This window comes from Amaranthus tricolor, chromosome 11 (genome assembly GCF_026212465.1).
Source record: "Amaranthus tricolor cultivar Red isolate AtriRed21 chromosome 11, ASM2621246v1, whole genome shotgun sequence".
In the NCBI taxonomy this organism is placed as follows: domain Eukaryota; kingdom Viridiplantae; phylum Streptophyta; class Magnoliopsida; order Caryophyllales; family Amaranthaceae; genus Amaranthus; species Amaranthus tricolor.
In genome coordinates this window covers 21417920-21443037 of record NC_080057.1, presented here as the reverse complement: position 1 = coordinate 21443037, position 25118 = coordinate 21417920, and the positions used below count along the sequence as shown (strand labels likewise).

The 25118-nt window shown below is 36.5% G+C and overlaps 3 protein-coding genes and 1 non-coding gene across 4 annotated transcripts; all 4 read left to right on the top strand.

Annotated features, from left to right (window-relative positions):
* The first annotated feature begins 6228 nt into the window (after positions 1-6228).
* On the top strand, positions 6229-6336 carry LOC130827981 (small nucleolar RNA R71). Its single transcript, XR_009047294.1, has one exon. It is a non-coding gene; the product is annotated as a small nucleolar RNA R71 (small nucleolar RNA).
* Positions 6337-10943: 4607 nt separating this feature from the next.
* Positions 10944-12224, top strand: LOC130826661 (uncharacterized). The gene has a single exon (XM_057692230.1). The coding sequence runs from the start codon at positions 10944-10946 to the stop codon at positions 12222-12224; it is 1281 nt and encodes a 426-aa protein (XP_057548213.1).
* Positions 12225-13781: 1557 nt separating this feature from the next.
* LOC130827722 (coatomer subunit beta-1) lies at positions 13782-19663 on the top strand. Its single transcript, XM_057693558.1, has 5 exons — positions 13782-13965; positions 14260-16332; positions 17517-18026; positions 18895-18980; positions 19110-19663. The coding sequence occupies exons 2-5, from the start codon at positions 14284-14286 to the stop codon at positions 19312-19314; spliced, it is 2850 nt and encodes a 949-aa protein (XP_057549541.1). The 5' UTR covers positions 13782-13965; positions 14260-14283; the 3' UTR covers positions 19315-19663.
* Positions 19664-21880: 2217 nt separating this feature from the next.
* Positions 21881-25077, top strand: LOC130826758 (uncharacterized). The gene is made up of 3 exons (XM_057692329.1): positions 21881-22316; positions 23660-24010; positions 24114-25077. Exons 2-3 carry the CDS (start codon positions 23663-23665, stop codon positions 24702-24704), a joined length of 939 nt encoding a protein of 312 aa, XP_057548312.1. The 5' UTR covers positions 21881-22316; positions 23660-23662; the 3' UTR covers positions 24705-25077.
* The last annotated feature ends 41 nt before the right edge of the window (positions 25078-25118 follow it).

The following is a 25118-nucleotide window of genomic DNA, read 5'->3' as shown; positions in this document are numbered from 1 at the left end:
TTCTCTCGAGTATATTCAAAGTTAGTGGATTCTTTCTCTATTCATGGCATAGTGACACGGCCAAGGGCGTTATCGGCCATCCGGCGCCCATAGCAAAGTATGAGCTCATGCCCCCTCCAGCTGACCCTCTCGGGTCCTACCTTCGGGAAAAACTAACACACTGGGGTACTAAACCAGTGAAGAGGCCACCATATTGGGGTTTGCAAGGTTCGCATGGTATCGCCTCGGTCAAGCGGCGGTATCGGCCATCCGGCGCCCAGTGACCCAAGCATGCTCATACCCCCCTTACGGTGGTCCCGTCGAACCTCACCTAGGGGACTATTAAATCAACCAGACATAATCCAGTTGAGTCACGCCAACTAATCATACATCAAGGCTCAATAAGTAGGAAATCACTTCGATACCACACACAACCATGGTGCGTTCTCTACTATTTAGAAATTTGTTCTCATAGTCTCCTAATGTTTTCATTTTACTTGCCTATATCACTATTATGACTATACGCAACGCTAGCATAGTTTACTTTCTGGCGCTCTATAATTCTAATACGATGTATATAATCATGAAATATTGATAATACTTTGTAACGATAAACATGATAATAAATTACTGCGTGTACGTACCTGCAAGCGTCACTGCACGACCATAAGTTACAAAAATCACCCAACTAAGGGTCTACTTTCCTCTTATAAACTGGGAACCTATACAAGTTAGGAATAGAACTTATAAATTCTCTTAACTACTTTGTCATACCAGCTAGAAACCAGAGTAACCACTATCATCTATTCACGACAAGTTTTCAATTACTTCTAGCACGTACGCATCTCATTCAACACCAAGCATAATCGTCAATTCAACAATAACACAAGTTTTTCCATCGATAAAGAATAAAAGGATTATGTCGATTGTTTCATTACGCCAACTAACTTTGAGTTATAACGGTTCACATCATCTTAATATAAGGCGACGATTCACACTTAATGTTGATGTAGTGCTAATATGACGACGAGGACGAATCTTAAAGTTATCATATCACAGTATTATTCATTATATTCTCTAAGGTTAGAAAGAACTAAAATCAAGACATCATAACAAGTGACTTTAATAATTCGCAACAGTTGACACTATGTTCATAGCCTTACTAATATCATTTAATTATACTTCGATAATCTAACGAGGGCACTTGTAATCAACGTTAATAATTTCTTTTACTTCAACAAGGCCAATTAAGACTACCATGCCCAACAAAACTCCCACATTCAACACAAATAATGTTACTCAAGTACTAAGACACCATCAAAATAGCACACAACTATTATTTTCATTCATACTTCAAACTCTAAATCATAAATGTATTAAATTCATCAAACACACTCTTACTCATAAAAGATTCAATGAAAATAATACAAAGTTCAACACCTTTCATCCATATTTCAAAAACCCAATTCATAAGTACATTCAAATCATCAATCAAATTCTTACCCATAACAAGATTCAATGACAATCATACAAAATTAACACCAATGACCAAACATATGAACTTAGTAAAATTTTAATTAGATACTAGGAAAAATTACTTAGAGTAAACTTGAGAGGCTTACAATGGGGTAATTAGAAAAGGAGTGAAGATTATATGGTTGACACCACGCGGCTGGACCGTGGCTGCTGGAGGCGGCAACCTTCACAGCAGAAGAGGAGGAGTAGGCTGGCGGTTGTGGCTACAGCAGACGCGGAGCAGGTGGTGGCCTAGATGCTGGCCGCTACTGTTTGGGGAAGAAAACGCAGCCCTTGCTGCTGCTTGCGAGGGAAACGAGGCGGCTACTGCTGCTTGCGAGGAGAAACGAGGGCAGCTGCTGCTGGTTCCGAGAAATGAGGGTGGCTGCTGCTGGTTGGGGAAGTGAGGAGGTGCTACTGGTTGGAGAAAGAAGAAGGCGCAGCTGGGTGGGGAAGGAAGAAGCAGCGCAGAGGAGAAGGGAGAAAGAAGGAGAAGGAGGAGAAGGAGGGTGACGGCTCTTGCTTGAGCATTTAGGGTTTTCACAGGTTTTATACTCGTTATTGCTATTATTATTATTATTATTATTATTATTATTATTATTATTATTATTATTATTATTATTATTATTATTATTATTATTATTTATTTATTTTTATCTCGATTCATTTCTTGCAAGACCCAACTAAGAGACTCACCTTCGCGGCCTCACACATTTTAATAGAATAATCATTTTTTCGAACCTCTTTATTTAAGAAATCGTAACTATATTTTTGATATGTATATAATTGATAAAATGTAGCAATTCCCATTAGAAGATGGGAAAGGTCCCATATAATCGACACCCCAAACGTAAAAAATTTCAACCTCAAGAATACTAGTTTGGGGCATCTCATGCCGCCTCGAAATATTGCCGGTCCTCTGGCAAGAATCACATGACATCACAAAGGACTGAGCATCCTTGAGACTCATTCAGCTTGCGAACGGTTTTATCTGGCCCATGATGTCCCCCATAGAGTGAGCTGTGGCAGCGCTGGAGGATCCCATGGACCTCCCACTCAGGAATGCACCTGCGATAAAGTTCATCTGCACACTCACGGAAAAGAAAAGGATCATCCCAAAAATAATATCTAACATCATGCAAGAACCTTTTCTTTTGTTGGTAGGATAAATCAGGAGGCAAAATGCCGCCTACCACATAGTTAGCATAATCCGCAAACCACGGACCTTGTGATGTGACTGCAAACAACTAATCATCGGGAAATGAATCATCAATAGAGGAGGAGATCTTACCATCATCATACCTGATTCTAGACAAGTGGTCTGCAACTACATTCTCTGCTCCTTTCTTATCACGAATCTCAATATCGAACTCCTGAAGTAAGAGAATCCACCTAATAAGCCTTGGTTTGGCTTCCTTCTTAGCAAGAAGGTACTTTAAAGCTGCATGGTCAGTATACACAATAACCTTGGAACCAAGAAGATATGATCTAAATTTTTCTAAGGCATAAATAACAGCTAAAAGTTCCTTCTCTGTGGTGGCGTAGTTGACCTGAGCCTCATCCAAAGTCTTGCTAGCATAATAAATGGCATGCAAGACCTTGTCCTTTCTTTGACCGAGCACAGCTCCAACCGCAAAATCACTTGTATCGCACATAATCTCGAATGGGAGTTCCCAATCGGGAGGGCGAATGATGGGTGCGGTAATGAGAGCTTGCTTTATCCTATTAAAAGACTCAACACACTCCTCAGTAAATTCAAAAGGCGCATCTTTAAGAAGAAGTTGGGTTAGTAGTTTAGCAATTTTAGAAAAATCTTGAATAAAGCGGCGGTAAAACCCCGCATGACCAAGAAAGCTCCTTACCCCTTTCACATTAACTGGTGGTGGTAATTGCTCAATCACTTGTACCTTGGCTCGATCTACCTGTATGCCCTTATCAGAAATAATGTGGCCAAGAACCACACCCTCAGTCACCATAAAGTGACACTTTTCCCAATTTAAAACCAAATTACATTCTTCACATCTTTTCAAAACTTTAGTGAGATTAGCCAAACAAGAATCAAAAGAAAAACCATACACACTAAAGTCATCCATAAAGACTTCCATGATAGACTCTATGAAATAAGAAAAAATGCTCATCATGCAACGCTGAAATGTAGCTGGTGCATTACATAACCTAAATGGCATTCTACGATATGCAAAAGTACCATAAGGACAAGTGAATGTTGTCTTCTCTTGGTCATCAGGATGAATGGGAATTTGGAAGAATCCAGAATAACCATCCAAATAACAAAAATATTTATGACAAGCTAACCTTTCAAGCATTTGATCAATGAAGGGGAGAGGGAAATGATCCTTATGAGTAGCTAGATTCAGTCTCCTGTAATCAATGCACATGCGCCAACTAGTGACAATTCTAGTGGGAATTAATTCATTTTTATCATTCTTAACAACAGTCATCCCACCTTTTTTTGGAACCACTTGCACAGGACTTATCCACTTAGATGCAGTAATAGGAAAAATAATGCCTGCGTCAAGTAGTTTCAAAACCTCACTTTTCACGACTTCTTGCATGTTAGGGTTTAAGCGCCTTTGTGGTTGAATACAAGGCTTGTGAACTTCTTCCAAATGAATCCTATGCATGCAAATGTCGGGACTAATACCTTTCAAATCATAAACACTATACCCAATGGCCTTCTTATGAGTTTTCAGAACATCCAAAAGTTGGGAAAGTTGGGCATCATTGAGTGTAGTGCTAACGATAACAGGATGGAGCTCTTGCTCATCAAGAAAAACATACTTAAGATGGGAAGGGAGAGGTTTTAGTTCGGGGTTCTTTACCTCAACTTTGCATATAGGCCGAACTAACCTCTGCACTCTCTTGCTCTTGCTGTGACTAAGCTCTTCATTACAAAGAGCTTGTTCAATAGCATCAATTTCAGTCTTCCAAATGCTAGCATCACCTGTAGAAGATTCAAGACAAAAAATGGCCTCCAAAGGATCTTTCATAAGAGTTACGGGCAAGTTATCATGACAATTCACATCAACTACATCAATAACATAGCATTTTTCCTCAAGCATGGGACCTTTCAAAGCATTGCTCAAGTTGAAAGTTACATTGTCATCCCCCACAGAAAGTGTAAGTCTACCATTTTTCACATCAATTACTGCTCCTGCCGTATGAAGGAAAGGTCTTCCTAAGATAATAGGAATTTGTTGATCTTCCTCCATATCAAGAACAACAAAATTAACAGGGATATAAAACTTACCTATCCTAACAGGGACGTCCTCCAAAATACCCAAAGGATATTTAAGAGAACGGTCAGCCATTTGTAAAGTAATATTAGTAACTTTTAGATCTCCCATTTTCAATTTAGAACAGACAGAAAAAGGCATTACATTGACACTAGCTCCTAAATCACATAAAGCTTTATCAATAAATAGTTTTCCAATGTGACAAGGGATGGAGAAACTACCAGGATCTTTCAGTTTTGGAGGGGATTTATTTTGTAGCAAAGCACTACATCGTTCAGTAAAAGCAACTGTTTCCACCTCACTAAAAGCTCTTTTCCTAGTCAATATGTCCTTCATGAATTTAGCATAAGCAGGCACTTGTGTGATTAATTTAGTAAAAGGAACTGTTACCTGCAAATTCTTAACCACCTCTAAGAACTTACCGAACTGCTTGTCAAGCTTGCTCTTCACTTGGCGGTTGGGAAAAGGAAGTGTGATGGGAGGCACTTGCAATGCCTCTTCTTTCGCTTTCTCCTTCTCGTGCACTGCCTCAGAAGATGCTTCATCAGTAATTGCTTCAGAAATGCCCACATCTTTCGAATTTGACTCTCCATTGTGAGGCATGGGTGGCTCATCATAACTCAACCCGCTCCTTGTAGTGATTGGATTAGCGGTCTCCTTGCCATGTGGTTGAGTAGGTTGGCCGGGCAATGCTCCTGCTTGTCTAGAGGAGCTAGATGCAGCTAATTGAGCGACTTGAGTTTCAAGCATTTTATTGTGAGTACCGAGTTGCTCAACCTGTTTGGCCATTTGAGCCATCATGGTTTTCAACTCCCCCAATTCGGATTGGGGTTGTTGGTTTTGAAATTGCTGCTGTTGATGGCCTTGAAGAGGCCTTTGGAAACCGGGTGGTCCTTGATTGGGCTGATATTGCTGATGTTGCCCATATTGTTGTTGTGGTGCCTGTGGTGGAAAGTTTTGCTGTTGAGGATTTAACACATTGTTGCTGCGATATGACAAGTTAGGATGATTCCGAATTCCAGGATAGTAGCTATTGTTGTTGAAAGGAGGACGAGCTTGAAAAGCATTGACTTGCTCTGGTACTCCCATAGCTCCATTAGGATTAACATAACACTCCATTAGAGAAATACCATGCACACCGCAATAATCACAAGCAACTCCACCTTGGCTAGAGGTAGCCATAGCATTGACTGGCATAGATGTATTAGCACTCATGCGCATCCCATCAATTTTCGCATTCAAAGCTGAGATTTGTGATGATAGAAGGGAATAAGTTTCAACTTCATGCTTCCCCTTCCTTGGTGCTTGAGCTGCGCGCCTAGAAGAGCTATTCCATTGATTTTCAGCAAGAGTATCCAAGAGTGAAATAGCCTCAGAAGTTTGTTTGTTCTTGAAAGAGCCGCCAGCCGCACCATCTACCATCCTCTTAGTCTCATTATCAAGACCATTATAAAAAGATTGCATAAGAAATTCCTTCTCAATACCGTGATGAGGGCACATATATTGGTAATCTTTGAATCTCTCCCACGCATCATGAAAAGTCTCCCCCGCATCTTGTGAGAAACTATAGAGCTTAACTCTGTAGTCATGAGTCTTATAACCGGGATAATACTTCACTAGGAAAGCATCAGACAATTGCGCCCAAGTAGTAATGGTGTTGGGAAGAGAGTTATACCAACGTTGAGCCTTGCCTGTCAAAGAGAAACGAAAGAGGTACAAGTAGAGCTCGTTGTCAGTCATCCCAGTAATCTTTTGTAAAGAACATGCTTGAAGGAATTTCTGCAGATGATCAACGGGTTCTTCATTGTCAAGACCATAGAACTGATTTCCCGTGATCATATTCATAACATGGGATTTGATGTCAAAGTTTCCAGCATTAGTAGTCGGCATCTTAATCCCCGCGGTAACATTGCTAGCCTTGGGCTGTGTAGACTGCCTAAGAGTTCTCTCGGGAGCCTGAGCTGCCATGTCAAGAGATTGAGAGGCCTGTTTAGCTTGTTTACGAGCCTCCGCCCTCCTTTTCTTCCCACTTGCGTGTGTTCTACAAGCAGTTGCCTCAACCTCAGGATCAAAAAGCAAAGGTTGCTTGTCGGTACTCCTGGTCATGCACAAAAACACTTGAACAAACGTAAATACGCTCGAAGAACAGTTATTCCTCGAGTGGATTAGCAAAAGCAAACGCTAAATTCAAAAAGTAAAACTGTTGCCCTTCCCCGGCAATAGCGCCAAATTTTGATATGTCGTTTTACTACCAAAAATAATTCCTATTTCACCTAACTAGTATAGTTGGGAAAGTAGGGTCGAACTAATGTGGAAGGACAAATAAAGTCACAAATTGAACCAAGTTCACTATTACTAACGATCAAAAGTTGAATTTTTGTTTATCTAAGTAGAACGCAAAAACAAGGGATGAATAGAATTCAATAATTAAAAACCTAGGGCTAAAAGGATTCACTATGCATCGATCATGATTCATGAACAACAATTAGGATAGGAATGAATATAGGCGAAGGAAGATGTTGCTCTCGCAAACAAATTCGACAATCAAACAATAAAACAAGCTATCGCGATTAAAGCTTAATTGTTCAAAGAAGGAAATCGTTCACTCAAACTCGCAACTCTCGCTTATAGAATTGAGCGAATAAAACTTGCAAATTGGCCAAACATGCAATCAATCTAAAACCCATCAATTGAATCGCCTAGACAAACCAAATTTAAATCCTAAAATCAAACAAGAATCATGACCTTTTGCATAGTTTCACCATACCCTAGAAATAAAACTACTCACTAAGCATATTAAAACTAACAAGAGATTCAACAACGAAATTCATGGAGAAAATCAAATTCAAATTTAATGGGGAAACAAGCATTCAAAGATAACAATAATAAACAAGAACAAGAAATTAGAATTGAAACTAATACCTTCAATATAATTTAAATTACAATGTCGAAGTGTTGATTAACAATCCCCCAAGGCAAGTAATATGAGAAATCCCTTCAATACCAAACCCTCAAAAACAGAGAAAAAAAAACTGTCTCAAAAATTCCCCTCAAAAGCTATTTATATCCCCTAAAAAGAGATCGGAGGACATGGGAAGTTACTAAGTTCAAGACCAAAAAGAGACCCCTAAAAAGAGAAAAAAAAACTGTCTCAAAAATAATACCCGGCCGAGTGCGAAGCATAACTAAATCTTCAAGACCAAAAATTTTCTAAGTTCAAGAGTAAACCCGGTCGGGTAAGAGGAAACTCGCCCAGGTACGCAGCAGAGCATTTTGATCTTCAATGGAAGCCTGGGCGGGTATGTGGAAACCCACCCGAGTATGAGAGGCTCACCCGGCCGAGTATGTGGAAACCCACCCGGGTGCGAGTGGCATTTTTTTCTTCCAAATGGCATCTTCAAATTCTTCTAAGTGCCAAGTGCCAACCCGGTCGGGTATGTGGAAACCCACCCGGGTATGAGAGGCTCACCCGGCCGGGTATGTGGAAACCCACCCAGGTATGAGACCTGGTCAGCACAAAAATGACCCTTTGAGTAGCTTATGACCTTCCAACTTGCAAATCTCGCTCCAAGAGTCGAATCCTAGCATAATTAGAGCTTTGCACCTACAAAATAGATAGGAAACAAACACTCCAACCAAGCATAAAAACCAATAGAAAATTGACCAAAATACACGAGAAATGCTATGAAAATGCAATGGGGGCACGGTAGAAAATAGTATATAAAACACACACATTAGTTTTATGGTGTAATGAATTGTGAAGTGTGAACATACTTTAGATTTTTTTTTGTACATGAATTTGAATTTATGATGATGTCTGGATGTTATGAGTATTTTTGTAAAAATGGCATCATATCGTGCTATTATATAATTTTTTTTGGAATGGAGAAATTCAACAAATAGTAGAGATGTTGAGTATGTTGGTAGTAAATATAAATTATTAGTATGCAATTCGAATATTACTTTGGATGAATTTAAACTTCATATATGTTCAAGAATAGGGTTTACTGACTCCATAACTAGTATTGTAAATTTGAGTTTTATATATATGATGAATGGATAGTTCTTGACCTATTCTATTGATGATGAGGTGGCATTATAGACTATGTGGAGTATTCAAAATCCACCCTTATTCCTTTTTAGTGTTGTATGTAGAAAAGTTAGCTTTAGGGAATTAAAATGTAAACAATTTAGAAACACTGTAATTTTATTTTTTCCTTCTCTTATGCCTATACCATTGTTAACCTAGGTTAATCAAAATCCATTTTTTCCATCCTCACCATGCAATCCTCTCGAACCTCCTCAAATGAAACTTGTAGATGATGTAGGAGCTACTTAAGAGCAAATGATATAGATTATTGAGAGTCTGACCATGATAGTGTTCATGTTAGAGAATCTCCTTCTGTGGATGATGTGTTTATGTATAAGGATATCTTAGGCAATGACATGAATCTAAGCCCTATTACACTAATTGTTGATTTGAGATGGATAGTTTTCTTAAAAATACTTCTCTTTGTGTAAAAATATAGAGTCAAATTATATATAGATTATTTATTGGTCGTTCATACATTGTAGAGATATAGATCAAACAGCTTCAGGACCACTCATTCATAGCGTGTTGATGATGTAGGTCGCCTAAATAAAGACTTTATTATGGAATGCCCAATTATAAAATTTAATACTTCACAATATAAGTTATTAGGTGATGTTTGAAATACTAACTTTACTTTGTATTTGTAGGTCTTTGATACATATACATTATATATTAGACATTCCGACTCACCCTCATGATAAATAGATTCACACATCACCCCATTAATCCAGCGAGCAAGGTTGTATAACATAAATCCACACATCATTTCACTTGTAGCTGACCTTTCTCCTAGAGCACATATTGCGCCAATATGAGCTGGTACAAAGTCTTTCTCTTGCATGTGACACAGATGTCGTGCTGCACCATTTTTACATTTTCAAAACTTTTTTGAATTGGTTAAATGGGCAACTTCTTGCAATTCGGCTTGCTTGGTAAATCTGGTCAATTTGGTAAGTTTGATCAATTTAATTCAATTTGGATTGGTAAATTGGTTCGATCCAATTAGAATTATAAAAATTACGATTTGAATTTGGATTGAAAAAATCAAAACTAAATTTTAAATTAGTGTATATCTATTAAATCAATTTAAACCAATCACTAAAATTACACCCCTATAGGCTATATATAACTTCTATAATAAACATTTTCTTTTTAATCAATTTTTTGTTTTTTACTTTGCTACAAAGTTATTCTATAAAATTGTCTTTAAAACGTTTTCACGTTTTTCTATTATTATCATTAACCGTTTCAACTTCCTTTAAATATGATTGAGCAATTCAAAATCATCCTATTATTTTTAATCTTTATATTATACTCCCTCCAAACCATTTTAATTGTCTCATTTGCTTGGGCACGGTTATTAAGGGTGGTGTGGGGTCCATTAAAAAGGTGGTAGTTGGATATTTTTAAGTGATTGGATTAATTGTTAATGATTTCCTCCTTTTGCTTAATAAAGTAGATGAAATTTAATTTTGGAGGGAAAATTGGGTTTCACATTTCCAATAGAATTAATTGACATTAATACATTTCCGAGATTGTTATAATTAACAAACCATTAAACTAGTTAATTTAAATTACAAAAAATTACATCAAATAAATTACAAAAACCATCCAAAACATAAAATAAACTAAGTCTTCAATTCTTCCTTGATTTCTTTAACATTTTTTGAACGGCAACTGAAAACGAGCAACCCTCTTCCACATGCGCATGCGGATATTAAATCTTTCGTTGACTTCAGATTTAAAAAAAAAAACAAACACGGTATGCATTTAGTGTTTAAAATTAATTAAATAGCTACAAAAAATCTGAAGGTGTTGATTTTGAAAAGAAGCCATCACAGATACTGGAATCCAGAGGAGCCAAGTAACATTGCAGGAAGCTATACAGTAACATCCAAAGAGTTGACACCCAGTTTTTAAGAATGGCGCCAAACAAAAAAAAGTGCGCCTATACAACACCTCAAAACACCAAGATCATTGCATCTATATAATAAAAGCATAAAATAAAGAAATCAGGAACTCAAATTAATTTCCACCAACCCACATTGAAGTACATTCATGGTTAAAAAAAAGAGCTAGATCATTTTAGTAGGAGTCAAATAATGCTTGAGTTTTTATTGTCACTAAACAGTAAAGGGAAGCCAGCACACGGGGTCATCAATGAAATTGTCAAGAAGTACGATGTGCATAGGAGGACAGTAGGAAGGATATGGAGACAGATTCAGGATCAAAAAGAGAATAATCAAGTACCAATAACTGTCAACAACAAGAAGAAAGGCAGCAAAGGAAGGCCATTCATCCCCTTTGATGAAAAAAAGTTCAAGTCCATTGAAAAAGTGAAGAAGACAAGTTTAGCAGCACTATCAAAGGCCATGGGAGTTAGCCAAACCACAATTTGCAGATGGAAAAGAAAAAAGTACTTTCAAAAGCACACCAACGCAATCAAACCGTTACTTACAGACAAAAATAAACTGGACAGGTTAATGTTTTGTCTTACTAGTTGCATTTTAGATGAGCAAACAAGAAACTTCACATTTAATGACATGCCAAATGTAGTGCACATAATTGAAAATTTGTTTTACATTAAAAGGACACAACAAACATTTTATCTTACTCCAGATGAAATCGAGCCACATAGAGAAATCCAATCTAAAAGATTTGTGCCCAAGATCATGTTTATGTGTGCCATTTCAAGACCAATCTTTTCTAGTGAAGGTGAGACGATTTTTGATGACAAGATAGACATATTTCCTTTTATACATGAAGTGGCAGCACAAAGAAGTTCAAAACACAGGAAGAGAGGAGAGCCAAAGACCAAACCAATACAATCAATCACTAAAGTACACACAAGTGATATGATTGTGCACAAGATACTACCAGCAATTAGAAGTAAATGGCCACCACATTTAAGCAAAACGATATTCATTCAACAGGACAATGCTAAGCCACACATTTTAAATGATGATGTAGTATTTAGAGAGGTGGCAACACTTGATGGATTTAGCTTCCACTTAGTGCAACAATCTCCTAACTCACCAGATATGAATGTGCTTGACTTAGGGTTCTTTAGGTCAATACAATCGTTACAACATCAAAAATCAGCATACAACTTTGCACAGTTAGTAAATGCGGTGAGTGCAACATCTAACAATCTACATCCAAATGCATTGAAGTATGTATGGATCACACTACAAGCATGTAAAGTTGAGGTTATTAAGAAACTAGGTGGTATAGATTATGACATTCCACACATGAACAAATCAAAACTTGCAAGGGAAGGAAGACTCCCACATTGTTTGGGGGTACAAAAGGAAATTATTTACGAGGAAATACGTTATCTGGATAGAAAGGTGGATGAAACGAGGTCATTTTATTTTACTTGAGGATCAAAGACGAAGCATTTTTCCATCAGTATCATTTACCAACAGCAACCACTGAAACAACAGCAACACCACACACAACAGAAACCACAGAGCCAACAACAACATCACAAACAATATTATCAGCAGAAGCAAGAGATGCAACAGATATTCCAGCAACAAATGAAGCAATAGCATCAACAAAAGAAACAACAGCACCAACACCAAATCCATCTACATCAACAGAAGCAACACCAACATGAACACCAGTAACTTGTAAATAGGACACACATAAGTATACTTTTGGGTTACCTTTTGTACTCACTTTTGGGTTACATTGTTATGTAAATGTTTAGGTCTAAACATGATATAGAAATTAAATCATGAAGTTGTTTAATCATAAACATTTAGAAGGAAATGTCAGATTCAATAATTTTTCGATGGCTTCAATAACAAAATGAAAACAAATTCATCTCAGAGAACAAATTGAACTCATCACAAATAACCTAAATCCCATACTAATTGCCTCCTACATCTGGTAAGAACATAGCCTCCTTAACATAATGTTTGGTGGCTTATGAACTGAAAACCCTAAATTGGTGGCAAAATAATTGGATTTAGAGATTTTGTAGCTATAATCAACTGTTTACCCTCAAAATAAAAAATCATAGGGCAACAAAAATAGAACACGAACATAGACATGCATACCATACAAACCACATAAAAAAATCATCATTAGTCATGGAGGAAAGATGTATCCATATGAGAAAATGAGCCTCAAACATCAAAATCAGACACCAAATCATCATCATCCAATGATTCTTTATCTGAGGAAGGGAACAAGTTCTCAATGTATAGATCTTGAAGATCCAGTTGTAAATCAAACATACCCTGCATTTCTTCATCTTCAGTAGTTATACTTCTTCCCCAGTTAGGATCCGTTTCAACAGAAGTCGCAGAAGATGGAGGTAGGCGATTGTAGAAGTCGAACCATGGGTTAGGAGGTCCTTTCGTAGGATCACTCTCTTGGGACAAAGACAACCAAGAAAGACAAGAGCTTGGTGACGTCATGTTCGAAAAACCCAGAAAAGTAAAGAACAAACCCAGATCTTAAAAACCCCTAAAATTATTAGGGTTTCAAACGAAGACGAAGATGACCACAAAAAATGAAGATGAAGATGATAAAAGTTAAATAGTAAGAATGGGGATGAAGATTTTTATCATTGAAGAAGATGAAGAAAATTTCATTCGTTGAAGATGAAGATGAGAGAGGGAGAGATATGGTTTCAGTAGAGTATATAGGAGTATTAAAAAAGGAAGTGAATGATTAAGATTATTAGTGTTGAGTTATTTAGTTAATTAGTTTGGGTAAGTATGGTTTATGGGGGTATATTTATAATTACGTGTGTGAACTAAGGGTGTTTAGGTAAAAAAGATTGATAAAAATAAAAATGTGACAATTGATATGATTTTGTCAAATAAAAAAATGTGACAATTAAAATAGTTTGAAAGGAGTATATATATAAATACAAATACAACTGTGTCAATTTTTTAGACGAGGCACCTCATGGCTCATAAAATGATAAAATATCGGTACTCCTGGTAGTCAAGCAGGCTTACAATTCTACAAATTAGTAACTTTCTCTTGAACACTACCAGAAACACAACTCCCCTCTCCTCAGATCTGTGATTCCAAAATCATCAAAATCATTTTTCATTTTTAGATCTCAATTTCAATCAGCGTCATTCAATCCTTCGACATCAGGTGCATTTCCCGATTGCCTTCTCTGATCATTTCGATTACAATTATTCGATATTTATTTGATTCAATTTGGTTTGTGATTTGCTTGAACGCGTTAGATCGATTATTTCCAATAATTTCATTTATTTTATTTAATTGTGCTTTGTTATTTGCTTAGACGCGTTAGATCATGAAATTTTGTGTCAATTCATCATTGCAATCTAGATTAGGGCTTTGTTTCTCTAGTTTTTGCTTTCTAGGGTTTGATTTATAAAAATGTCGATTTGATTAGTTTTGAGTTTTAATTTATATGAACAGATCTGAGAAAGAGAAATTGAAATTATGGAGAAAAGCTGTACACTTTTGGTGCACTTTGATAAGGGAACACCAGCATTAGCAAATGAGATCAAGGAAGCATTGGAAGGAAATGATGTGCCTGCGAAAGTGGAGGCAATGAAGAAGGCTGTGATGCTTTTACTTAACGGTGAAACGATACCGCAGTTGTTCATCACTATTGTTCGGTACGTTTTACCGTCAGAAGATCATACTATTCAGAAGCTTTTACTGCTTTATTTGGAAATCATTGATAAGACTGATAGTCAAGGGAGAGTTCTTCCTGAAATGATATTGATCTGTCAGAATCTTAGGAATAATCTGCAACATCCAAATGAGTATATTCGTGGTGTGACACTTAGGTTTTTGTGTCGGTTGAATGAGAGTGAGATTATTGAGCCTTTGATTCCATCAGTGTTGAGTAATTTAGAGCATAGACATCCGTACGTAAGGAGGAATGCTATACTTGCTGTTATGGCAATTTATAAGCTTCCGCAAGGAGAGCAGCTCATGGCAGATGCACCTGAAACGATTGAGAAAGTGCTCTCCACTGAGCAAGATCCTTCAGCAAAGAGGAATGCGTTCCTTATGCTGTTTACATGTGCTCAAGAGAAGGCAGTTAGTTATCTTTTTACCCACATTGATAGGATCTTGGATTGGGGTGAGCAGCTTCAGATGGTGGTTTTGGAGTTGATTCGTAAGGTTTGCCGGACTAATAAACATGAGAAGGGGAAGTATATTAAGATCATAATATCTTTGCTTACTGCTCCGTCGACTGCTGTTATATATGAATGCGCTGGAACTCTGGTATCTCTTTCGTCTGCTCCTACAGCCATCAGAGCAGCTGCTGATACCTACTGTAAGCTGCTGCAGTCTCAAAGTGACAACAATGTTAAGCTTATTGTGCTTGACCGGTTGCTTGAGCTGAAGACTTCTCACAAGGAGATCATGGTTGAAATGATTATGGATATTCTTCGTGCTCTTTCTAGTCCCAATCTAGACATAAGGCGGAAGACGTTGGATATCGCCCTTGAATTAATTACTCCAAGGAATGTTGATGAAGTAGTTCTAATGCTGAAGAAGGAAGTCGTGAAGACTCAGAGTGCGGATCTTGAGAAGAATGGAGAGTATAGGCAAATGCTTGTTCAGGCCATCCATACATGTGCAATGAAATTCCCTGAGGTTGCTAGCACAGTTGTCCATGTCCTAATGGATTTTCTTGGTGACACAAATGTTGCTTCAGCTATGGATGTTGTGGTCTTTGTGCGGGAGATTATTGAAACTAACCCCAAATTGCGAGTTTCTATTATCACAAGGCTTCTAGATACCTTTTATCAGATTCGTGCTGCAAGAGTATGTTCTTGTGCTCTGTGGATTATTGGGGAGTATTGCCTTTCACTCTCTGAAGTTGAGAGTGGGATTGCTACCATCAAACAATGTCTTGGAGAACTTCCATTTTACACTGCTGCTGAAGAAGGAGAGGCACAAGATGCTCCCAAGAGCGATCAGTTAGCCAGCAGTATCACTGTCTCTTCTAGAAGGCCTGTGGTCCTTGCAGATGGCACATATGCCACTCAAAGTGCAGCCTTAGAAACTGCTATGTCTCCCCCCACCTTGGTTCAAGGGTCATTGGCTACTCAAGGAAATCTAAGATCCCTGCTGCTCTCTGGTGACTTTTTCCTTGGCGCTGTTGTTGCCTGCACTTTGACAAAGCTTGTGTTAAGGTTGGAGGAGGTTCAACCATCCAAGGCTGAAGTGAACAAGGCAACAACACAAGCCTTGTTGTATATGGTTTCCATGATTCAACTGGGGCAATCACCAGTTCTTCCACACCCTATTGACAATGATGCTTATGATAGGATTGTTCTCTGCATCAGACTTCTCTGCAATACTGGGGATGTAACTAGAAAAATATGGCTTCATTCTTGCAAAGAAAGCTTTGTTAACATGCTTGCAGACAAGCAGTACCGTGAAACTGAGGAGAGGAAGGCAAAGGCCCAGATTTCTCACTCTCAACCTGATGATCTTATTGACTTCTATCATTTGAAGAGCAGAAAGGTTAGTGTGAATTCATCTCTGTCAATAGCTGTTTTGGATGGATTGTGGAGTGCATCTTGTTTATTCTATTTGAGTGAACTGAATGGAATTTTTTAACTGACTTCTAGTCTTTCATCAATCTGCATTTTCCATACAGAAAGATAATGTACAGTTTAAAATATACAATTATTATTTTATTTAATTATTCTCTGCTGATTGTTATGTTTTGATGACTAATACTCCCTCTAACAACAAATGTCCCATTCACATTAAATGTCTCATTTTGTTTTGCACGCTTGCCAATGTACTAATTCAATTCTGAATATATCTAATTGTGAATAATTAAACTATAAAAGTCGATATTAATAGAACTTACATTGAGGCAAGTCAAATAAGATCTCATATAACTATGATTTAACTTATAGATTAAGAATAAAATACAAAGTAAGAGTGATTGATGAATAGTGAAAAAAAAAAACAAATAGATTATTTATGTGAATAGGAGGGAGTAGAAGTGAGTTAAGCTCAAAGGGAAGCTACCTTGTGCCTTTTCTCATGTCTTAATGACAAGGTTTTTACCTTGTAGGCTTTTGCTCTATTTTTTTGTTATCAAAAATGACTAATTGCTGCAGTGAAGGTTGCAAGAGACCTTTCTTCACTGTAATAAATTGTCCTTTCTAGTTAGTTAGTTAGTGAAGAAATATTGTGCGCAACTGCAGTGTTTAAAAGCTCATTATTGTTGACTCGGTCCTCCCTCTTGAATTTGCTACGATTTCCTTTTTGTTTTGCTCCACCAACTTTGCTACATTTCCTATTTTGGTAGCTACCCCATACTCATCTCATACGTCTTTTATTACATTCATACATTTCAAATATTTTATCTTGTTCTCCCAAAAACAAAACCACAAATTAATGTGACAACATTTTGTAATTGTTGCGAACTTAAGGGAACAAAGGAATATATTTTTGGTAAACTTCTGTCTTTGCTAGGTGTTATTTCTGTTGTGGATTTTATATTTTTGCATGTACCCAATGGCTAATAAACCTATCATTTACTGTTGGTTCAAACAAATGTACCACATAATTTCTTGATGGCTGATGTAGATTTAACAATATAACTTCATCATCATAGTTCACCTCAACTTCTATATTTGATTATTCATATGAAATGGCTTTGCATCTAAAAATTTATCTTTTTTTTTCAGGGAATGAGCCAGTTGGAATTGGAAGATGAGGTTCAAGATGATCTTAAACGTGCAACTGGAGAATTTATTAAGGATAATGATGATGCAAATAAACTCAACCGTATTCTACAGCTCACGGGATTTAGTGACCCTGTTTATGCTGAGGCCTATGTTACTGTTCATCATTATGACATTGTCCTTGATGTTACTGTTATCAATAGAACAAAGGAAACCTTGCAAAACTTATGTCTGGAATTGGCAACCATGGGTGATCTTAAACTTGTGGAGCGTCCACAGAATTATACTCTTGCACCAGAGTCGAGCAAACAAATTAAGGCTAACATTAAGGTCTCTTCAACTGAAACAGGAGTTATTTTTGGAAATATAGTCTATGAGACTTCAAATGTGCTTGAACGCAATGTTGTTGTCCTCAATGACATCCACATTGACATTATGGATTACATTTCCCCTGCAACCTGTGCTGATGTTGCATTCAGAACTATGTGGGCTGAATTTGAATGGGAAAACAAGGTGTGTTTTCTGTTAACTGTGCTACAACTATTTTCATATTGCTTATAAAGTTTTTAAATTCAGAATTGTGTTGGATGTGTGATTTTCTGGGTAGTGACTAATTTTTTTGATCAGGATTGCTTGTTGGATTGTAAAATGTTGAATACTATAGTGGCAAAAAGCTATTTTTTTCTCTGTATTTTTCGTGATTCTGGAATATCCCAAGTAGTTCATTGTTCAATTAGTTACTTACATCAGTTTTATTAGTTTGTGGAGACCCTTTGTTCCAGTACATTTGTTTGGTGATTTAAATCTATTTTTTTATTTTTTATTTTTTATTTAATTTTTTTCTCTCCTTACAATCTGCAATGCAAACTTATATGTTGATTGTTTTGTGATTGTTCTTTTTTGTCACTATTGAACTTGGCAAACGTGCTTATGTGATTATTTTCTTAATATCTATGTGGCTTGATATGGTGGTGTTTTCTTTTTATTGCTTTGTGGTGTTTTTCTGTTGTGTCAACCCTATGTTTTGCAGAACAATTTTTTTAAAAAAGTTTATTGCATATTTATACAAACGTCTCTATTCTCTACCGCTATTGTTACTTGCTCAGGATCAGGAATTTATATTTTTGATTTTCCATGTTCCGGTTAACCCGTGTTTCTTATACTTGGCTACTTGCACTGGTATATTGTATACAAATATGACTATACGAGTCCATGTACCAATTAGTCAACTTAAAGTAACTTTAATATGTAAATATTCCATTACCTAGTGTAGCCTTTTGACCTTACTTTCATAACAAAGCTTTCCACTGAAACCAATCATGATTACTGATCCTAGTTCTGAGCTTGATGTTTTATATTACAACTCTATTGTCCCTTTCAGGTTGCTGTGAACACCATCATTCAAGACGAGAAGGAATTCCTGGACCACATCATCAAATCTACAAACATGAAGTGCCTTACTCCACCGTAAGTCCTGTGGCGCTACTTTTTAACTTCTATCGATTTTCCATTTTCCGGCCAATTACTAGATGGGGGCATCTTTTCTCATATACCCAGGATAATTGATGTATGCCACTTTTTGCTGTTTGGTATCAGGTCGGCCTTGGAAGGAGAATGTGGTTTTCTCGCAGCAAACCTGTACGCTAAAAGTGTGTTTGGTGAAGATGCTTTGGTAAACGTGAGTATCGAGAAACAATCAGATGGAAAGCTCAGTGGTTACATTAGAATAAGGAGTAAAACACAAGGCATCGCCCTCAGTCTTGGGGATAAGATAACTCTCAAACAGAAGGGAGCTGCTTGATTCGTTCGTAATATTGCAATTATAGGAGTTTCCCTGTTGCAGCTTCATCAATTACCATCATTCATAGACATGTTGCTACAGCATGAGTCATGACCATTGTCGATTTCTTTATACGCAACCTTTTCTTAAGGGAGGGACATGTTTTAAAATAACATTCCTTGTGTTAATTTTTGTATTTTCAGTTTCAGAGTTTTGGAATTTTAGCTTAAAAGGAACATTCATTACTGTAACTGTTGAGATGTATGCTTTGTGTTTCCCTCATTTTGTGCTTTTGACTGAGGAATACTTTGTACAATGTGGACCTCTCCTTCAAGTTTATATGACTAGCTGTTCAATTGTTATCTCTTCATTGCCATTTTTTGTCAGTAGAGTTTTGCATTTGTACTTTTCTACTCCTGTTCCTAATAACCTGACATTTTTGCTCGTCTCAATTCCCTATTGACTCTGTTATGTTATAAATCCATGACCAACACAATTGAGGACTGTCACTCCCTCAGCTCTTATGGATGTGCTTCCCATAGTAATATTTTTTTTTCTTATAATGTGTTACTTTTAATTAAGAAACTGAAACTGAGAAACTTTATAAAGATGACATGAATTCTCATTGGCTTACATGTTTTTATGGAGAAGGCTTCGCTAGAGTTAACAGAAGGCGGGGGAGGTGGTTTTGCGGGTCAGGAGTGGGGTTTTTGGCGTCGCGAGGGCAAAGGGAGTATTGGGGAGTCGGTTGTGAACGTAGGGGGATGTGATCGGCTGTAATGGTCGGTATGGGAGGGGGAGGGGCTTGGTGGCTGTGCACTGTGAGAAAGGGGTGTTGGTATTAGTGTTCTTTTACCTTTTCTTTTGATTCAAAATTTAAAATTTTTTATTCGTTTTTAATTGTAAAAAGTCAAAAATAATAAGGTGATTTATTATTTAGGTAAATGATTTTTTTGAGCCATAGAAGCAAATTCAATTAAAAGATGAAATGTTTAAAAAATAATTTTGAAGTATAATAATTTATTTTACTTTTTTGTTAAAAAAATAAAAAATGAAATTTATTTTACTTTTGAGGTAATATATATATATATATATATATATATATATATATATATATATATATATATATATATATGAGAGTGAAGAGGATTAGATGAAAACACCCTGACTTGTACTAATGCACAAACAGAGTAGCAAAGGATTGGCAATCGGAGTAAAAGATTGTAGCCCAAAAGGATATCGCAATATCTCAAAAATCCGAACTTTTTAAGTTCCAAATCGTAGAAAATTTTAAACCAAAATTCTAATTGACTTATTGCAATTGCATAAATCATTCTCACTAATTATTTTACAAGTGTGTCTATTACTTTCTCCATCCCTTTAAAACTACTACTCGTGATGATATATTATAAAAAAAAATATATCACATAAACATCAAGTATTAATAACTAACTATCTCGAAGAGACATAGTAGTATTTGACAAACTCTAATTTAAATATTTGGCTCCTCCCTGGTCTCTAAACATCTTTCTCTTCTTGATTTTTAAACTTCTTCCAATTTAGAATTTTCCAATTACTTCACAGTTCACCCTTAAACCTACCCTCACTATACTTGGATCCAAACATAAATGGCCCAAACATAAATGGCCCGTTTGGTTAGTGATACTAAATGATGATATGAAAATAATTTATAGCGTAAAATTTCATCAAAAATTTCATGTCATTCCTGTGGCAATGAAACTTTAATCACAAAAAAGTTTTTTTTTCACAAATTTTCATTGCCATCTAATATCACATCTCCCAATGATAATGCATTGGAATGAAATTTATAAAGAAAAATAAGATGATTGAAATTGGACAAGTATGAGCATCAAGGTAGCAATAGATTTTTCAACCAAAATTACACTGTCACCTACCAAACGGGCCAAAAATATTTTATTATCCTTCCCTTTACAGTCCTGATGACAGTACCACACACACACACAAATTGAACATTTCATTCCCCTAGTATAAGTATTAATTAGTGACTTCCACTTAAAGTGGGGTTTTAGTGGGTCAGATGTTACAACTTTACTAAACATCATCTCACAACTTCACATAAATAAAAAAACACACAAAAGCATAAAATATCGTTTACAATGAATATTTAGCATAATCACATATTACAAAAGACTCCCAGAAAAAAAATAAATCTCCCAAATAGCCCGTCTTTTATGAAACCGTCTCACGATGAAACGACCTTAAAATAAGAAGCCCATAAATTAAAAGTTTTTATTATTGGGTTATTTAACCTAAATATGAGGCCATGTCTAGGTGAGACGGTGGCATACAAGAATTTGTGTCTCCCAAATATGCGACATCAAAGACAACATTCAAAAAAAAAGAAAAGTAAGTCTCCATTAAAGACAAATCTAAGGAGGTCTAACATCAAGCATAAATCTGTTTCAAGGCAAATAATTTTATTGATATCCCAAAGGGGTTGAAATTTAAATTAAACTTCTCATGTAGTCATGTTGTAAACTGGGATTGCTCAGTCTCAAATCTTTGCTCACAATTTGTAGAGTGCAGTTGCCTCCTGTATAACCACAGTATTGATCATCAGAAGAGAAAATCGTAAATTAAAGAACTAAAGAAAATCTGTCACTCTAATTTACACAAATTGATTTCCTTTATTACTAAATAATACAACTGTATATTTATACAATAGAATATATTAAGGGGGCGTTTGGTTGGGGGTATTAAGGAAAGGGAAAGGGAATGAAAATACCCCATTCCCTTTGATGTTGTTTGGTTCGCATTTTGAATCATTCCGTTTACCCAATTTTAGGTTTTGGTTAACCTAAATCACGTAATCCCCATTCCCCACCTCCCCCTCCACTTTCCCATTCCATTCCCTTCCCCATTCAGCTCCTGCTTCCTTCCTCGCCTCCCTACTGCTGCTGCTGCCTCCTTCCTCGCGCCTCCCTCCTCGCGCCTCCTTGCTGCTGCTGCTGCGCCTCCATTAACGGAATCTCCATTAACAGGTGAGTCTTCCTTTTTCTTCTTTCTCCTTTTTTAGATTTCTGCTGCTGTTTTCGTTTGCTTTTTTGTTGCTTTTTCTTCTTTCTCCATTAACGGAATCTCCAATTTTAGGTTTTAGATTTCGTTTTCTGCTCCTTCGTTCGTTTTCCCATTTGAGTTCCATTGATGTTGTTGATGCTGTTGAAATCGTTCGTTTTAGATTTAGCTATTGATGCTGTTGCTTGAATCTTGTTGCTTGATTCTTCGTTTTCATTAACAGTGTTGTTCCATTAACAGTTGAATCTTCGTTTTCAGTTGCTTGAATCTTGTTGCTTGAATCTTCGTTTTCATTAACAGTATTGTTCCATTAAAAGTTGAATCTTCGTTTTCAGTTGCTTGAATCTTGTTGCTGTTGAAACCAAATTTGAGTTCACTGTGTTGATGCTTGTTGATGCTTGTTGATTTCCCATTTAAATTGATGTTTGAATCTTGTATGGTGTTGATTGTTGAAGCAGTATTGGTGTATGATTAAATTGATGAATCTTGTTGCTGTATCATTAACTATATCGTGTTGCTGTTGATTGTTGAATCTTGTTGATTGTTGATATCCAAATTGATGTTGTTTTAGAAACTTGGGATTTTAGAAATTGGGATTATTGATGTTGTTTTAGTATGATTAAAAATTGGGATTTTAGAAACTTGATTATGTATCATTGTTTGTTTGTTTGTTTGGTTTTCAAGAATACATGGAAACAAGGTGCTTGGTAATTCTTTGATGTTCTTATTGATGTTCATTTGTACAGAAAATGGCTAGCATTGGTACTTCTTTGAAAAGGAAGAGAAATTGGGATTGTATTCGGTTCATAATTACTATGATTAATTGTGTTGTGTTGCTACATTTGATGTTGTACTCGATGAGAAAAACTATATACGATTCCCATTATGTTAAGCTTGATAAAAAAACTAGGAGAAAAATGAGATTGCACAACTTGAATAGAATGATTAGAGTAAGAGAGTAATATTTTTTTTTTAATTTGTCAAGGTTGTTATTATCTATGTGATGGAGGATATACTAATGGAGAAGGATTCCTTGCACCCTATAGAGGGCATCTTTATCATCTTAGAGAATGGAATAATGGCCCCCGACAACCCCAAACCGCCGAAGAATATTTCAACTTAAGGCATGCAAAAGCTAGAAATGTGATTGAGAGATGCTTTGGATTACTCAAGGGAAGATGGGGGATTCTTAGAAGTCCTTCTTGGTTTAGTTGAATATTTGTTGGTTCATTCCATTTTTATATACATGCAATTTTGTTTACTATGATCAGTATAGTTCAATTTTGTTTATTTGTATTGAATGTTATAGAGGATGGATGAAAGTAGTGCTAGTGGAGGTGGAAGGGGAAAAAACAAACGATTTTGGACTGCCCAAGAAGATAAGGCTCTTGTGGAAGCCTTGTCAGAGTTAGCTGTTGATCCTCACTGGAGGTGTGAAAATGGATTTAGAAGCGGCTACATGGTTCGCTTAGAGGAGCTCATAGGTAAGGCTCTTCCTGGTTGTGGTTTGAAGGCTCTGCCACACATTGATTCTCGACTTAAGACACTTGTAGCCAAGTTTAGGGCTATTTCTCAAATGTTAAATACAAGTGGATTCGTCTGGGATGATGAAAAAAAAATGATTTCTGTAGATCGGGCTGTTTATGACGAGTATTGCAAGGTATGCCAACCTTTGTACATTTGACATTGTTTACTTTGAACAGTATGGTTCAATTATGTTTGAGATTTTTTGATGATGTTGTACATTTGAATGTTTGGTTCAGAATCATCCGAATTGCAAAAACCTGTTTGGAGTTTCATTTCCGCACTTTCATGAACTAATGAATGTTTACGGCAAGGATTACGCTACCGGAAAACCAGCTGAAGATTATGTTGAAGCAATACAGAATTTGCAAAACGTTGCCCCTCCACAAGTTACACTTGATTCAAGTGATGATGAGGGAATTGATGCTAGTGGTAATGCCACTCAAACTGTTACTTCTCCTCCTGCTAAAAAAATGAAAACTGAAAAAACTTCTAATAAAAGAAGTAAGAGAGGAAATGCTGGTGAAGGTAGTTCTAATGAGTTGGCTAGCTTACAAGCATTCATGAAAGACATGAATGTTCATCTTTCAACTATGGCAAATGTGATGGCCCGCACTGATGATCGTGAGCAAAAAGTAGTTGAACAGACTGAGAAAGTGTTAGAGGAACTACTATCTTTTAATTTAGAAGGTGTAACTCCTAACCAAGTTTTTGAAGTGGCTAACATTCTAACCTCACAACCAAACAAGCTCCTCATATTTTCAAAGTGTCCCGACGCTTTGAAAAGTGATTATGTTAAGAGTCTTCTTGGAGGAAATAGTAATGCTTAGATCTAATGTTGTGGTTCCATGAATGATTTTGAAAAGGACTAGAACACTTTTCGTATGTATTTTGATCTACAAACAAGTCATTATATGTAATTAATCGAGCTACGTTGTTATTATTTAGAGTTATGTTTTTTCAAAAAATAATTTTTTCAAGTTTATCATATAACAACTACTTATTTTTGGAGAAAATATAAAAGAATTTAAAAAATCAAATTTTGATTCCTTAGCTTGAACCAAACAGTCACAAAGGGAATCATTCAGCAGTTCATTCCGTTTCCTGAACACAACCAAACAACTAGGCTAAATTAGGGGAATCCATTTCTTTCTCCTTCATTCCCTTTCCTGATTCCATTCCGATTCCCTTGTGCGAACCAAACGGCCCCTAATTATATTTCTATGATGGACCTTCACCGGAAA